The 18,075-nt window shown below is 29.0% G+C and overlaps 1 protein-coding gene across 2 annotated transcripts in view; it reads right to left on the reverse strand.

The window, feature by feature from the left end:
- Window positions 1–15,824, reverse strand: part of LOC129980824 (uncharacterized) — a 46,189-nt gene extending 30,365 nt beyond the window's left edge. For both annotated transcript variants that reach the window (XM_056091240.1, XM_056091230.1), the window contains exons 1-2: window positions 15,627–15,824; window positions 1,413–1,813 (exon numbers count right to left, since the gene is read on the reverse strand). In XM_056091240.1, coding sequence (XP_055947215.1) covers window positions 1,413–1,813; window positions 15,627–15,702 — 477 coding nt within the window. In that variant the 5' untranslated portion in view covers window positions 15,703–15,824. The remainder of the gene's footprint in view (window positions 1–1,412; window positions 1,814–15,626) is intronic.
- Window positions 15,825–18,075: the final 2,251 nt, after the last annotated feature.

An 18,075-nucleotide genomic window follows, 5' to 3' on the forward strand; every position in this document is an offset into this window, starting at 1 on the left:
ATTTCCATGGATTAATATCCTTCAAATGCTTATTTATTTTAAAAGATAAGATATTGATTTCCGTGGGCTGATTTTCATGGTAAATAGTCTCGTCTTTTAATGTATTTTGATTGTAAAGTGAAACCTCTTTAATACGTCATCCTCTCTGCTACGTTAGTCAGATTTACCCCTAATTAATTCTCATTCGTGTCAATGCTATAAAAAATCTTTATAATGAAGGCAAGCATTCGATAGTGTATGACTTACTCTGAACTTTCAACATATCTATCAAATTTTTTAGCTGAAATAAATACAGTTATATTTTTTTTAATTCTTGGCCTAGACTTGGAAGTGCATTTTTATAACGAGCGACTAGAGGTGTTAGCTTATAGAGGGAGAAGGTTGTTATATAAAACGCGCGCACACACACACACACACACACACATGCCTGATAAAAATATCGGGATAAATTCATTTACAAGAATTACTTTTTATTGTAATATTCTGAATCAAACGAATAAAAATATTTTAATCGAAATATTTTTATATGTTTATTAATGCTACCTGTTATTTGTTATTATAAGAATAGTAATATTTGACAATTACAGGTAATCGTATTAATAAGTAGATTTAAATTAAGGATTATACTAAGCTATCAGTTTTTATCTGTCGTCCAAAACATGTTGTCTTCGTGATTACTTCCATTTGGAATTGTTCCATGAAAATGACACATTGAAGAAGCTTACAGCATTTTTAGATTTCCTCATGCAATATGTTGGCACTGAAACTGAATATGCCATTCTGATATTGCATACACAGTGACATGATAAACTTCTTTTAGTTCCTCTTTCCAACCAATCTCGTTCCTCGTGACTAATCTAATTTCTTCTTCCATGGAAATGACATATTAAAGAAGTTTACAGTGTTTCTAGATTTTTTTGCATACATTATATTGGCACTGAACCTGAATATACGACAGTGACATTGCATATAAAGTGACTTGGAAAGTTTCTTTTTCTAATTTAATTCGTCCTAGTGACTAATCTAATATGGAGTTGTTCCATGGAAATAACATATTAAAGTCTTTTACAGTATTTCAAGATTTTTCGAGACATTGGCCACTGAAACTGAAATACCACAGTGATATTGCATACACAGTGGCAAGATAAACTTCTTTAAGCTCCACTTTCTAATTGACCTCTTTCCTCGAGACTAATCTAATATGGAGTTATTCACTGAAAATGATGTATTAAAGAAGTCAACAGCATTTCGAAACTTTCCCATGCATTTTATTGGTGCTGAAACTGAATATATAATTGTGATGTTGCATACAAAATGGCATGGTAAACTTCTTTAAGTTCCTGTGGCTCAAAATTGTTTAACCATCGAATAGTGTTCTGAAATGGATGTCAAATTTCTATTTCATCACTTACCTCCTGCTGTTGTTCCACGTTCGCATCAAATTGCAAAAATGTGTCATGGCTATAACTGTCGACATGCAGAACGATCTTGACGTGGGGCGTCTCAGAAACAAAAGTCTTTGGCGAGTCTATCTCTCCACAGAAGTGGCCGGGATCGTCTTTGTTGCTGTGGTTTGAGTCTCTGTAGCCATCGATGATCTGGACGTAGCCTCCGATGCATCTCTTACGGTCCTCGCTGGGCTCCCCCACCCTCAAGCGAGTAAATCGAACGAACACGACCCAATCATTTCGGGCTGGTCGGACACGGATCCGGTAAGAACAATGTAGGGGTCGGTTTCGATTTTCATCGGTTACGGGAGGACTGGAGACTGCCTGGTATATGTCAACGGTACGGTTGCAGTGTTCATCCTCATCTGGAAAAATGGATGATATAAAAATATACAAGAATATTGGAAATATTTATCAATGCATAATAATTTGCTTTTGGAAGGCGATCAGGTGTCATCCTCGTCATCTGACCGCGGTTAAAAACTACGAAGTCCGTCCCAAAATAGCCCAACTGTTGTTTTAAAACGGGACGTTAATATTACTAAACAGCTATGAAAGGTAATTTGATAACTTAACCCTACAGTGTAGCCATTTGGATACATGTATTTATTTCCATTTATATGCTTCTCAAGATTGTTCCAAAAGGCAACAATGAGTATTCGGAAATGTCTTTTGATAAACATTTGTAGAAAAGACCGATATATGGCCAAACTAGACTAGAATTAGATTTAAACTGGAAAAATGAAAAAAAAAAAAATACCAAGATAGCTGTTGTATGAATAGTTCGACCATTAAAAATGTAATTTTTTTGAAGTTTTAAAAATATATTGGCAAAAAGAGACTTTTATTTTTATTTCAGAATTGTTATACTGCGATTTGTATCATTGAGATGTTGTGTAATTCATAATGTCGCCATTTGACACAGTTTAATGTTTTTTAAATTCACAAAAAATTAAAATTTTTTAAAAATAATTTTCTTAAATTTTAAACAACTATTCAAAACACATAAATACTTTTTGTAAAAAAGTAATAAGTTATGCATTTTTGGGTTAAAAAACGGATGAAGAAATTTATCTTATAGTTTCTTCTCATGAAAGAAAATCTTCAAACTACAGAACTATAATTAAACACAGCGGATATAAAAAAAAAACTGCTTTTTTTTACCCCAAAAGTAAAACTGCTTTAAAAAAAAGAATATAACTGGCAACCTCATTATTTGTTATAATTTATAGTTGGATGAAGATATAGGAATAGACTTGCAGGTAAAATTCAATATTTAAAAAGTAGCCAAAAGAATCCCATGCAAACATGCAAATCAAGCTCAATTAAGTGAAAGTGCTTTCCTATTATTTACATTTATTTTCTTTATGCTTCTTAATTCTTTTTACCATTATATGCATATTTTGAAAATCAAAGGAAAGCCTTAGATATAGATTTATTGAAGAATAAATTTAATTATAGTTCACAGAGACTATAACTTTTATAAATACTATATTCGCCATATAGTTTAATGCAGAAGCCCAGGGAGTTAAAGAAAAGCCCAATAATAATAATGTGTGAAAAACAAATGGTCAAAAGTGCATAAAATACTACAAAAAGACTGTTGTTATAATTCAACTTTTCATTGAAAACTATGCTGTAAACTCTATCAACGGGAGCTACACTTATACGATAGTGAGCAAAATTGTGAAAATCGTTTAAGAAAAGTGTATTCTGAAAATTTAGAGGCCTATAACTTAAAGGTTCATAATTATCTCTGAGCATTTTATATTATTGCAGTTATTTAATAGCAATTCAGTGTATTCATCTGCTTATTGCAAATGCTGTTCTTGTGTACATTTTCGGCTGTGTTTTCTGCTGTGTATTCATGTTTCCAAGTCGAATGAAACATCATTAATTTTCATTGATCCTGTTGGACATTGTCACCGCACACCCAGCAGATGAATCGTTTTTCTATAACAATATTTTGTTTCTCAACAACACGATGGCTGTTCTTTGGAAATATCTATGTTTTAAAACTTTTTATCAAATGAGAAGCCGTTATGAGAAGCGGATGATATCTGTCGATATCCTCCAAACATTCACAACATTTCGTTTTTTGACCTCAAGGAATACAAAAAAGGGCAAAAGTCTTTCATAGAAATTAGATTCAAATCAGAATAAGGCCGGGATAGCCTGATTGGTAGAGCGTTGGATTCGCGTCCCTTAGGTTGCGAGTTCGACCCCCGCCGGCCGAAGATTCTCCGCGTGCTTGGTGGCTGCCGCGCGTATAAATCTGTCGTGGTCACAAAGTCCTCCAAGTCGAGAGTAATACCACTGGGGGGTACTGGATCAGGGGTGGTCGTTCTCTGATTCAGGTCTAAATTACGAACGGTGAATGAAATGCGTGAATGAAGTCCGCCCTGTAAATCGGGCTGTGAAGTGTATGTAGCTAAGTCGTTCTCTTGTCCCTAGATGGCGCTACTATAAAAAAACAAGAGATGCTGCCACACCGGCTTAAATCGCTGTCTTCGTAACGGCGGGATTGTCCATGGCAAGTGCCATAAGAAACAACAGCAGATAACGAACGAAAATTAGATATTTATTTGATGAGTTAATTTTGAAATAGGTTTTTCTTTTAATAATATTGGACATATTCATATAGAACAGATCAATCAATTACTTGCCAAGTTTATTTTGCAGATAAAAACTAATTAATTTTAGAGTGAGCCGGTCTCTAATTAATGGGCAAACAAACTCTTGAAAACGCTTGCAATGAAAAAGAGAAACTAATTTAAATGTAGAATGAAAACTATTTCGTTGAAGCTTAGTAAAAAGAATAATAACAATTATTCACCCATTATTTTTAGGAATAGAAGTATTCGGAAACTAGCTATAAATAAAATAAATGTAGTTCGGCTGATTGTTAACCGACATAAAAAAGAGAGCAGAGAACTGTCTGCTCTCAGCGTCTTTATTTGAAGAGTTATTCATTTTAATTAGCAAAAAAGGCAAAAAACGAGAATATTAAATTCTCCTTTTCCACAAAAACAATCTTTTTTTCTACCATTAAAATTTCTATTCTATAAGCATTTTTTACATCAGTATTTTCGTTTTTATTCAGAGCTTTCTTATTCTTTTTTTTCGATTTTTGTTTAATTGCAGCAACCGAACTCTGATGTTTTAACTAATTAATACAATAAAATCTTACATGATGGTCTTATTTAATTGCTTCTTAATTATAATGTATGTTCCAAGTAATAACGATTTAATTAATGATCTAATGAATTTTTAAAGAACAAAAAATCTTACATGATATATAACTGTATTTTAAATAATTTAATTAATTTTTAAAATAATGTATAGATGTTCAACGAAAACTTTTATGACAGCTTCATCAAAGGAAAAAAAATACCTACTCTTAATCTGAAATGTCATTACATGATAGCACTTCAAGCTTGATTCACTTGTTACCACTTCATTTAACTTGATCAGCCGCTGCATTCCATGCATGACTATTTTTATATCACACTACTCACAAAAATTTTATCTATCTCTTTATACCTAAGTTGGGCCTAAGTCTGTATCTTAATAAATGTAATGGTTATAGTTGCCTGCTTTTCTGACCACTTATCTATCCGCTCATCTGTTTGTTTGTCTGTCTTATAACAGCAACTCTTTACAGTTTCGATTCCTAAGCTATTTACAGATTAAATGCCAATTTAAAAAAGTTATGATATTAAACTTTTTACGAAAACAATCGCATAATGAATTAAAAGAAAATTAAAATTTTCTATTTATCTAAAAATAAGATTAAGTAATAAATGTAAATGAAAATATTATGATTAATTCATACAACGATTCAAAATTCTGTGAAAAAAAATGTTGCTTCACTCTTTTTATCAAAATTAGAAATTTTATTTAATATATAAAGAAAACATTTAATTGAATGGTCACCCAAAAATAGTGTTATTTTGATATCAAACAACTGAAACGAGGGGTAGTGGTTTTTCAAAAACTTTCTCGTATACCCTGTGCTAAAGTTGTCATACCTTTGTCAATGGTGTATAATAGTTACGAAATATCAACTTTTGTAGCGGATATGCCATTTTTATTGAATCTATCGTGTCATTTTGGAGAGTTTTTTGGCGAGTTATTATCCCTGGCACACGTTAGTTGTGTCCAAAAATTGAATTTGTGTTTTAGACATATTTTATTCCACCGATTGAAATCAATATTTGACACAAAGCTACTCCTGTAGTCACTTAAAATTTGACAAATGTCTACACTATGGATGTTAAATATGTGTACAGAATTATATCTATCAAGCTCTCTTCGTTTTATATATCGCTTTCATCATCTTCGTTAATTATCGCTTTATCTTTTAATCAAGTAGCCGGATGGACGGATTTCCTCTGAACAGATTTTACTCCAAGTTTGACAGAAATCTGCAAATTTGATGTAAGGACAGTATACCAAATTTCAACCGTCTAGCTGAAAGCGTTTTCGAGTTATCTATGTCAGAGAAGACAGATGGACATTTTCTAAAAATGTATTTTTCGAATTCAGGATGGTCTAAAATGTGGAGATTCGTCAAAATCTCAAGTTCGAATTTTTTTACAATTACCATATTTTTTCTACAGTACGTGTACGAGAAAGAAAAAACAGCCCCTTCTTAATTTGATACTTTAAGAGAAAATTAATTTTACCGAAAAAATTATTTCTTTCCAATATGTAAAAAAGAAAAAGATGTTTCTTCCTTTTAACAAAACCTTTTCACTGAACATCGAAAATAAAGAAACCTTGATTGATTCATTTAAGAGCTTTTTAAAAAATTGCTTATTAATTGCTAAATGGATTTAGAAAGCTCCTTTTATAGCTTAAAGTTGGACGAAAGCTCCCAATTCGTTAATGGCAAAGCTTTGCCAAAGATCAATCACGATCAAACGCTGAACTTTTAGCTAATTGTGAGCTACTGCCGTAAACTTCAACAATGTTTGAACTTTGTATTGACCTTTACGAAAGAAGTTTTCCGGCAGTGAGTAATACCGCATTTTAACTAGTTAAGTGAACATCGATCCGGTACTTAAAATGTCTCTTGGGGAACTTTTAAGGCCAGAGAAAAATTCATCTAGAAGAAAGTTTCCAAAGGACTCAAAATGACAAGAACTTCAATTAACATGTTTGACCTTTTAGGGAAGTTATTTTGATTTATGGGAAGTGTTTCTACCTCTTAATTTTATTTATTTTCTTTTGTAAGACAGAAGAAGTTTTTTCCCTTCTTATTTTTGTTTGTTGGTTATTTTCTGGTGTATATCGAACCATATTTAATGAGATCAAAAGTTTAATCCAGTAAACTTTTTTCAAATAGCTGAAGAGTTGAAGTTTATTATCTATAAGAAGCTTTGTAACCCAGGTAGCACAGCATGTTGCAAAATATTGTACGGTAATATATTATTCAATATTCTAAAATATTGTAACTGCTGCTTAACATCATACAACAATATTGTACAATATAATATGTCAACTGCTAGAGAAGGAAATGTAATAATGTCATAGAGGTTTCGTTTAGATAGATTTTGAATTATCAGTCTTACAAGATTTTGTAATTGTTCACTGGGAAATCATTATAAGTTACAAAATATTTTGTCTAGATTCTACAAAGAGAGAAAATTGGATTATTAGTTTTAATAATTTTTAATGAAGCATATAAAAATTACCCCCATTATACAACTGATGAATGAGTTTTCCATGCAAACGTATGCCAAAATTTATAAACTTAATCAATCATTCATTTTTGTGATTCAAATGAGATACTTCCTTTTAAATCTTTGTTAAGTCATTGACATGGTGGAGAATTTTCACTTTAGCGTTGGCAACGAGTTACAACTTTCCTGAATAGTAAATTATAACGTTTGGTAGATATAAAAGTGAAATAAATACGGTTTAAAATCTATATTATTTAAAAAGTTTTTTTTAATTACTACAGGGTGTTCATTAATTATTGTCGGGGTTTCCGTACCTCATAACTTTCGAATAAAAAATATTACGCAAAAATCGATTACGTATTCGTAAATTACAACTCAAAGAATTTTATTAATGATATTAAAGTGTAAAGCTTGCACAATTTGCACTTTGTAGGCATTCAGCTGAAGGCAATTATGTATTCGTAAATTACAACTTAAAGAATTTTACGTGGCAACAATGCAATCTTAGCGCATTTGCAGTCTGGGTATTTATGACGTCATAAATAAAAATGGTGACCGTGCAAGAAAAAGCAATGTGTGTATTGTGATTTTTCGAAACTAAATCAGTCATAACTACTCAACGTCGCTTCAGGACCACGTACAAGAAAGATCCTCCTTCGGATAATTCGGACACTTGGAGGGAAATCGAATTTCGTCTCGATGTGTTACGAGCCACGAAGGGCAGCCATGTGCAAATTCATTAATATTTTTAATATCATTAATAAAATTCTTTGAGTTGTAATTTGCGAATACATAATCGCCTTCAAGTGAATGCCTATAAAGTGCAAATTGTGCAAGCTTTACACTTTAATATCATTAATAAAATTCTTTGACTTGTAATTTACGAATACGTAATCGGTTTTTGCGTAATATTCGTATTCGAAAGTTATGAGGCACGGAAACCCAGATAATAATGAATGAACACCCTGTATTACAATAATTGTGATACAATTCTTAACAATTCTTAAATGGTTAACAATTCTTAATTAACTTAAAGAAATGGTTGGCAATTTTACTATCTTCTTAAACCAGACAACGAAATTGTTTGCTTCGATTCAGATATTCAGCGATAGGTACGAATCTGCAGGAAATTCTAGAACACAACGTCTAAGTTTCGATTCATTAACTATTGAGAACTTCAGCCAATGCTTCCGATAACGGAGTCTTTTATTTTGAAAACGAAACGGATACATATTAATCGCTTTTAGAAATGAGAAAGGACTGACCTTTTCCCTCTAACACAACCTGGTTTTTAATTGACTTAATCAACCATTCATTCCTGTGATCCGAATGAGATACTTCCTTTTAAGTCTTCGGTTAGTCATTGACATGTTAGAGAATTTTCACTTTAGCGCTGGCAACGAGGTACAACTTTCCTGAATGGTGAATTGAAGTTTACGAGATGCAAGAAAACAGAATTCGAAAAGTTCTGTTTTCCCGAAACTGGGAAAAGGATCTCCGGATTTCAGTATTAATTAATTTTCGGGAAAAGCGGTAACAGAATGATAAGGGAATGAAACTTCAAAAGGTTGTAGTTTTCAAAGCAAGCCAAGGAATATTAATTTCTAGGCGAGAGCCTGGTTAGTTCTGCTCTGATATCAGTGGATGTATTATGCATACAAAAGAGAGAGTTTATTTAATTTAAAAGTGGTGAAGTAAAATTGCGTTTTCATCCTATTTTCGTTGATTAACGGTTGAAATATTTAATTTGGGTTTGTTTGTGTGATGGAATGAGAAAATTCTGTTCATGAGAGGGTGTTGTTCTGTAAAGGAATGCAGCGTATTTAATTAAAAGTGTGGCACAAAAATTGCATAGTAATTATTGAGGGCAAGAGCTTTTAATAAGAAAAATATGTAAATGGAAACTAAATTAAATTTAGTTTAATTTTCTCTGTGATAATATTGTTAAGTCAGTAACATTCAATTACTCTATTTATTAAAAATTTTCCTTAATAGAAGTTCAATTATTTGCTTTATTCATTATTTACTATATTTTTAAGGAAGTAAATTTTGATTAATTCATGTATAAAATGGCCTAATATAGAAACAAATATTTAATTTTGAATCCCATTTTAAGATTGTAAATCTGATTAGGCTCTTCTGTGTTCACCAGGACTCAAAATTAATTTTTTTAATGTACCTGGTAAGTTAGATAGGATATCCATTAATAACTTCAGAATGTATAGGATATTCAATACATTTAATATATAAATCAATATTTAATTTTGAATCCCTGTTTAAGACGTAAATCTGATTAATTTTTTCCATGTTCGTGAGGACTTAAAATTTAGAAATTTTTAAATATACCTGATTTACCTTTTCTAGTTAGATAGGTAAGCTATTTATAACTCTAGAATGTATAATGGGTGCATAAGACGTTTAAAATAGAAACAAATATTTAATTTTGAATTAAGTTGTAAAAATGATTAATCTTTTCTATGTTCGTGAGGACTCAAAATTTAGAATTTTTTAAATGTACTTGGTAAGTTATTTTACCTTTTCTGATTAGATAGGCTATCTATTCATAACTTCAGACCCGACAAAAATATAAACGATCACTATGACCACATATTGTGTTTTAAATTATAAAGGTTAATTTTATGTAAAGGAAGGGAAGGTAACATAATCTAATCCTTCATTCATTCGATTTTTTTCCCATCAGAATATATTTTAGTTTTAAAGAATTATAAGTAATTATTACATAGAAATTAAAGTACAAGTGATAAGTGAAATCTTCATTTATATAGGAAGACTTTCTCTGTTTTGATTCATTTTATTTGAAACAAGTTTAACTTTTATAGGGGGGGGGTGTATAAAAATAAAGGCAAAAACTAGCAGAAAGGTTAATTACTTATAATTTTCATTACATCTTGCAATTATTTATTATTTATTGTATTTATATTTCCTCATTTTATTTTATATTCTTTAATATGTTTTCAACTATTAATATCATTGATGAAAGAGAAATTCTCACAGCTAAAGTCTTTGAAAATCTTCACTTATTATAGATTAAACGCAAACAAAAGTATATATTCAGAATTCTGAATTTGTGTCGTTTTTCCCTTATCTTTCTTGTACCTACATACTTTACATTCTACAATGATTTCAAAGAAAAGGAAAAAACAATCTTTTTAATGATATAAATATAATAAAGAAATAAAAAAAAATTTGCATCTTAAAAGATATTTCCACAATAATAAGCTATTTTCATCTTAGAAAGTGAAGTGTATTGATTTTCAGAATGACTCGAGCCACAATACCTCATAATAAGTCAATGCTTGCTCATAAACCTGAGACATCATATTTGTTGTACTACAGCGTCCGTCTATTATTCGAAAGACGATACTAATTCCGAATGTTTTGTGTTTGACAAAAATTGTTTGAAAAGAACTGTTTTTATCTTAAGAGATCTATCTGATAATTTTTGGTGAATAGAAGAGGGCTCTTAATTTTCAAGGATGCTATTACCATAAATAAAAATTTGCGATTTATTAAATTTTATAACTCTTGAGTTATAATTAATGACATTTTGATTTACCATTTAATTTCAAAATAATCATAAACAAGTGAAAAATATTCTGCAAGGAACTGCACAACTAATTTAAACTTTCGCTCAATTACAAAGTTATTCAAGCGCATTTTTCTCATTTAAAAAATCTACAAATTACCAAACATTTACATTAGTTTGGAATTAATTTTAAAGATTTAATGAGGGATTTTAATTCAGAGAAAAGAGAAACCAAATATTTATACATTTTATTGTCTCAAGGCAACCTTATTTCAGAGATTTTATAGATTTTTTTTTTGACAAATTGATTCAAATTACTAATTACAGCAATCAAGAAAAATGGTGGAAATGTTACTTAATAACTTACTTACATAAACTAAAAATAAATACCCAACACAGTTTCATTGTTTGGAAATTTACGAATTATTTGTTCATCTTTCTCTTCGATTTGGAGTAACAAGATTTTAAAGAAAAAAATAAAACGAAGAGACGGTTACGAAATAATTAGAAGCAATTTCTTTCTGTCATTGTTTCGAATAAGATTATTTAATTCTAATTAAGATTATTTATTTCTTGAATTAATCGTAATTTTCACTGATTAGAACGCACATTTTTTCTAGAAAATAACGAAAAATAATCTGACAGTAAATTAGATTCATTTTCTTTAACTGTGGATATTTTGTCATCAATCTTAAATAAAAATATGAAGTAATTAAAATTATGCAACTTACAATTGAATTTTAATTGAGGCAACTTGGAAATAGTTATTTTTTGAATGTGAGACTATCAAAAGTTCATAAATTTTAATTTCGTGCAGTTGAAGAATATGTTGAAGTTTAAATGAAGTTGAAGAGAAGAATTATACAATTAGCGATTTATATCTGGGAGCTCAAATTTTTTGATACCTGTATTGCTGAATTTAGTTTAAGAATAATAATGAAAATTTTTATTCAGAAAATTAACAATTAAATTGGTGGTGCATTTACAAAAGAAAAACTCCGAATTTAGAATTTAAAATAATTGATATGAAAATGTTGAGTGATACAGAAACTGCACTGTCTTTAAATTTATCATTTGCATCTCATCTTTACATTGGCTTAAAATTTGAAATTCTGAGCAATACTTGTAAAAGTCAATAGTTCTGTTAAATTTAGCATTTTCTGGAAACTGGAAGAGTTTTTAAAAATCTTTATTAAAAATTACTTTATAAGGAAAATCACATTATATAAAATTTCTATTGCATAAAAATATAAATATCCATAAATCCTTAACTTAGAGAAAAAAGAAAATTTGATTTTTCTTAATTTAAAAAAGATTAACTTTCTTAAAATGTCTTTCTTATAAAAAGTTTTATATTATTAGCAACATGAAATTGCTTATCATTTACATTACATAAATAAAAGGTAAAAATATACGAAAAAAATGTTTCGTATAGTTGCATTTTTATACACATCTTTTAAATGCAAAATATAGCATATATTAAAAGAATTATGAAGAATTGGATTTCCGGAACACAGGAATACGAAAGCATTAACTTGAAGGAATCTTTACCGTTATTTTTGCATCTTTATCTTCACTGTAACTTGGTAAATTTCAATATTATTACAACTATTTTATGTATGATAGTATCTGTATTAAATCTCTTAGTCTAGGATATGTAGCTATAATCATTCAAGTACTCATTTTAAAAAGGATTTGTGGAATCATTTGTAGGTCAGTGTTTCAGAGAACATTTAAGTAGAAGACTGACCAGCATCTGGGACACACTATCTTCATCTAAGATTTTCAGGAAAAATTAGTTACTTTTCTTTTGTCTTTCTTTGCCTTTTTGATTTTGATACTCATACTTTTGATGATTCAGACTTCAAATCATTCATTTAAAATAGAATACGGCAATACAAGAAAAATAAAAAACAAGTGGAAATTTTCCAAAACATTTAAAAGGAGTAAGTAATTTATAAAATATTGTTTGATTTCAAAATTCATTATAAGAATTATATTTAAATTTGCCTTTTGATTGATGTCTAACAACCAAAAGATTCAAATGTCCTTTAATTGAAGAGGTGTACGACTTATGTAAAATATTATTGCTTTCAATACATGAGAGCTAACGCAGATATATCTCTCATAATAATTATTGTGAATATGTTCTATGTTTTGAGATGTGTGAGTTCTACAGGTCAGACCATTTGATCTGGCCTGTAGAGGTATCAAATTTGGCTTAAATATAGTTTGAAGTATGGAAATGGGAGCTGTTTTTGAAGTTTTAATTAAAATTTCAGTTAACTGAAAATGAAACGACACTAAGACATTCTAAACAGTTGAGATAAATTTCGAAAATATTGATTTTTTTTTACACATCTTAATATTCAAAAATTTACTTTTTAGATTCTCATGTCAATATCATGTCATTTTTTTCCTGAATTAGGCAGTTTAAACATTATTCTTTTGATTAATTTACAACAATATACTTCATTTCTGATTGAAATTCAAAAGTCTTTTTGTTGTCCATCAAATATATAATCACATGGTTTTCTTTCGTTGTTTTAAAGTGAGGAAGGGAGATTCTTCTTATTATCTGCGTAGTTTAAATAAAGAATCTGGTAGAAAGATTACGTTACTGTAAAAGACAACGCGCATTTTTAAATATATTGCCTCTGTACTTATGTTTTTAAGGCACTGTGATATCATGGGACACAATTCCATCAGGATGGTTCAAGGACAAAATAAATAGAGCAGATGCTATTAAAATAAGACAGATGTTAATTGTTTTCATTGATTCCTCAAATATTTAATCACGTGATTTTACTCCGGTAGTTGAAAAGAGCACAGATATTTACTATTTGTGCAATGTACATGAAGAATAAGAAAGTAAAGTCACAATATTTTGGAAGACAATGTGTATTTAGAAGGACATGGACATTAACATTCTTAATGGCTGTTCATTAGAAAAGTTTATTTCCACAATAAATGGAACAGGTATAAGGATATTAAAATAACAGAGCTTTAATGTCTGTCATAAATTATTTTATTTGGATTTGAATCATGATAATAACACAAACAAAATGCTGAGAATCACTTGCATTGAATTACATATGAAATCAAACACAATCAATATTATTGGCAAGCCAGTTAGTCTATAACGATGATTAATTATTCATAATTTAATGTTTAATATTAATTTTTTGTGTGCTAGCAATACCTCCTTTTATCGCTTATATTACATATTCAGTGACGAGTGGTAATAATTTTTTTTAACCAGTAATTTCTGAAGTGTTTTCGAAATACGAAAGGCTATTTATTTAAAATTCTTATGAAATAAAATAATATGGTAAATAATTATGTGTAATTAATCTAGTTTTTCAGTGTAATTGCGCAAATCTGTTTCTTCTGACACACAATATGTTATTAGTTTTATGAAGAGTTTCTATTATTATAAAAGACGATTTAGACAACAGTAAAAATAACTATAGGCATTAAATAATTTATAATCAACAATGAGAAAAACTATGGCTGGGCTCTGGCAACTTATGACTTTGGTTAAAATTTAAAATTGATCTGTAAAATGCTTTACAAATGTTATTTTCAAACAAACAACAACAAAAAAAAAACAAGTGATTTTGTATTGATTTAATGGTATGTATATGTTGCTCTAAACATATGGTTGAAAAGATATTGATGTTAAAATAACAAAAACTAAATATAAATAAAAATTTTATTAATTTAGACATTAAACTGGATATTATGAATGTTTTTGTGGGAGTGCATTATAATAAGATATTTTATTGATTAATGTTTTGTTAAATTCATTGATACTGAAAACAAACATTACATTAAAAAAGTGGACGTTGTATACACAACAAAAAATAATACTCCGATTTAGTAGAACACAGAAGTTTATTTACTAAAATTAATATATTCATCAAGTTATAGATAACACTGAGTTTCAAATAAATGCAAGGCATTTTATATATTTCATGCCATTTTTTGAAATTAATCATCCATACATTTATGGTGATTGCACTAATTAATGCTAATTGTGTGGATGCCATGAATGAATGTTATTTTAAATATATTCACTTCTATAACGATATAATTGTAAAAGAGATAATTATCAAAATAGTCAATAAGTTTCAATTGCCTAGGTAATTGCTTCCATAAAATATTCAATTCAATTGTCTGGATAATATTATTCAATACAATATTCAATTCAGTAGCCTGGATAATATTATTCAATACAATATTCAATTCAATTGCTTGGATAATATTATTCAATGCAATATTCAATTCAATAGCCTATATAATATTATTCAATAAATATTCAATTCAATTACCTGGATAATATTATTCAATACAATTTATAACATAGTTTTTTTTATCGAAGTATTTGAATATGTTTAAATTCATATATGAAAGGAATTCAGCAAATTTGCAACAAAAAAAATAAGACAGCGAGTATATTTCTTTACATTTTGCCTAATAATTTTAAATATTAACCCTTGATAATTGAATAAGAACCCTTAATAAGATCCCTTGGAAATTGTAATGAACAGACAAATATATTTCATATTGTTTTGTTCCCAATACTGATACTGCAATTAATAAATAATAAAAGAGAATATTTTTCAATAATCAATAATTTGAGTAAGAGCTCTTGTATAAATTTTCAGAGTACTGCATGATTAAAAATTTATTTGCATTATTATTATAAACTACACACCAAGCAAACTAACTGCAACAAAAGTTTTGTTTTGCTATTTCTTTGGACATTTAATGTATTTTAAGATTTGTTTATTTACTAACCTAAACTAAATTTAGAAATATGCAACAAGCTTCCGAACATTAACATAGTAGATCAATGACAATTCCGACTCAGCCGATTGATCCCGAAAGACACACTCGGCGTCTTTCGGATAAACAAGTACTTTGAAGAATGCCACTCACCTGGTCTGAAAACGACTTCGGCTGAAGTCACCACAGTGACCATCAACAAACACACTATGATCAGACCGGACATCATGTTATGTGCGGGGCACGAGAAAATCCGTGCCCCGTACTAAGGGGAATAAATAAATCAAGTTCCGGAAACAACACGGACCCATTCGAATACGCAGGAAATCATTGTGGAGCTGTCATGGCCGACTCCAGCTATGCGCATGCGCGAAGAACTATCGACTTGGGATTTTCCGGAGAGTCGCAGGAAAGAGTTAGCATATAATATTAGCGTGATGTTTTACTGATAATTTTATAAGGCTAGATGAACTTATGACTAATTTTATTTTAACAAAACTTTTAGTATAAGTTAGTATTTATTATAAGTTTAGTATTAGTTTGTGGTATAATATATTAAAAAAAAATTTTTTTTATGATTTCGTGAAGTTAAAATCTTAATTTTTTTATCTTATGAATAAATACTTTTAGATGTAAAAAATGTGCGTTAGTTTTTTATCACCTTCATTTTCAAAAATATAATTTACATTGAAGATTTCTTTAAAATATTAGATTTATGCGAAAAAAAAAAAACTTTTAGCGACTAAAATTTAAATCATATTGGCTTTTATTAACAAGAATTTTAAAACATCAGCATTCAATTATGGAATTTTCAGATAAATAACTTTAATTTTTTGTATAATATGAGTCATTTCCTGATTTATTAATAGAATTATAATGATTAATTTTTCTTAAAAATTAATTAAAACTTTTAGCTATTAAAATTTAAATCATACAGCATTCAATTATGAAATTTTGATACAAATAACTTTAGTATAATATGAATAATTTCATGATTTATTGGGATAATTATAATGATTAATTTTTCTTAAAATTAATCAATATGCTAAATTTATGCATTAAATACTATGTAATTACACCATACATAAATAATAACATTACAGAATGTGCTTAATTGTAACGATACAAATCTCAGCTTATCCGCTCATACCTAATTTCGTAAATATTATCTTTCAAGCAAATATAATTTACATAAAATAAGTGTTAAAAATCATTTCAAAATTTGTATCATATTAAGTTTATTTTAAGAAATTTATGAAACTTAATTTTTCTAAAAATTCTTAATCTATATATTTATAATAAAGCTCAATGTGTGTGTGTGTGTGCTGGCGCTCTACAGGCCAAGTCATTTGACATACAGCTATCAAATTTGGTACATGTATACTTTAGAGGTCGGGAATGTGCACCTGGGGTCCCTTTTTTTGAAATTTTAATTATTAATTAAAATCTAACTTTCCCGCCAAAAAAATCTTCCATTTTCCTCACCGCCAAATGAGTAAGGCTTCAGTTTTCCGACCGAAAATTCGAAAAAGGTGATTTTTATTAACGTAAAAAAATCTAAAACATGAAAATTCAAAATAAATATTACCATTGAAAATTTTGATGATAACTGTTTTTTTAGTATATTTCAGATACCAGAAAATAGCAAGGAAAAATTTGAATACCATTCTTATGTGAAATATAGATCAAATCTAATTTAGAAATTACATTTAATGCTCTCATATAATAAATTCATTTTAAGTGCTTGTGAAAATTATCAGAATTTACAGTAATGTTGGATAAAAAAAGGAAGACAGAAAACCATGGCCTATAATGTCCACTGCTTCCTTGACCAAAGTTGGTGATTGATTCAAATAAAAAATGGCAATTTTCAATCTGGAAACATGATGCTTTGAGCTTTCAAAAATATATGAGACTTGAAGACAAGCAGTTTTTTACTTTCTACCACATGAAAAATAAATTAGAAAGCATTGTAATAACATTTTTTTAGATACCAATTATTCTCCACTTTTTAGGCTTTTTTGAGCACTGAAAACGCATTTTCGAAAACATGCTTGTTTGTTTGTAAATCCCAAAAATTTAATAAACTGGGAAGATATATTATGATATGCGGTTTTAATAGTAAAATTGTAGACTTCCAACAAGTGGCGACACATTTTCTTAAAAGTGGGAGCTGAAAACTCTCTAGGAATAATTTAAAAAAAAACTATACTTCTACTTCTACCTCTACTTCTTAATTACGTTTGACTATTTTTATTAATTGAGAGTTCCATGAATAACAAAAATAAGATAAAACAACTTTAAAAAAAATCGAAGAAAGAAGTCTGAAAAGAAATTAATAATCAAGATGTACACAGATTGAGACTGCTCTTTAAGCAATCTTAGAAAGCATCAAATTCGATTATTGCGCAATTGTAGAAGAGGGAAACAGAAGTTTCCTTCCATTGAGTATGGCAACTCTGGTAGTTTCATGGCCAGCAATGAGAAGTTCGTTTTTTCGCTTTTGTTCTCTTAATATGTTTCTGTATGCTTTATCTAGTTCTATAATTTCGTATTGGTTTTGCTCTGACTGAATCTCGACAGATTATGATTTTTTAATGTA

This window comes from Argiope bruennichi, chromosome 1 (assembly GCF_947563725.1).
Source record: "Argiope bruennichi chromosome 1, qqArgBrue1.1, whole genome shotgun sequence".
NCBI lineage: Eukaryota > Metazoa > Arthropoda > Arachnida > Araneae > Araneidae > Argiope > Argiope bruennichi.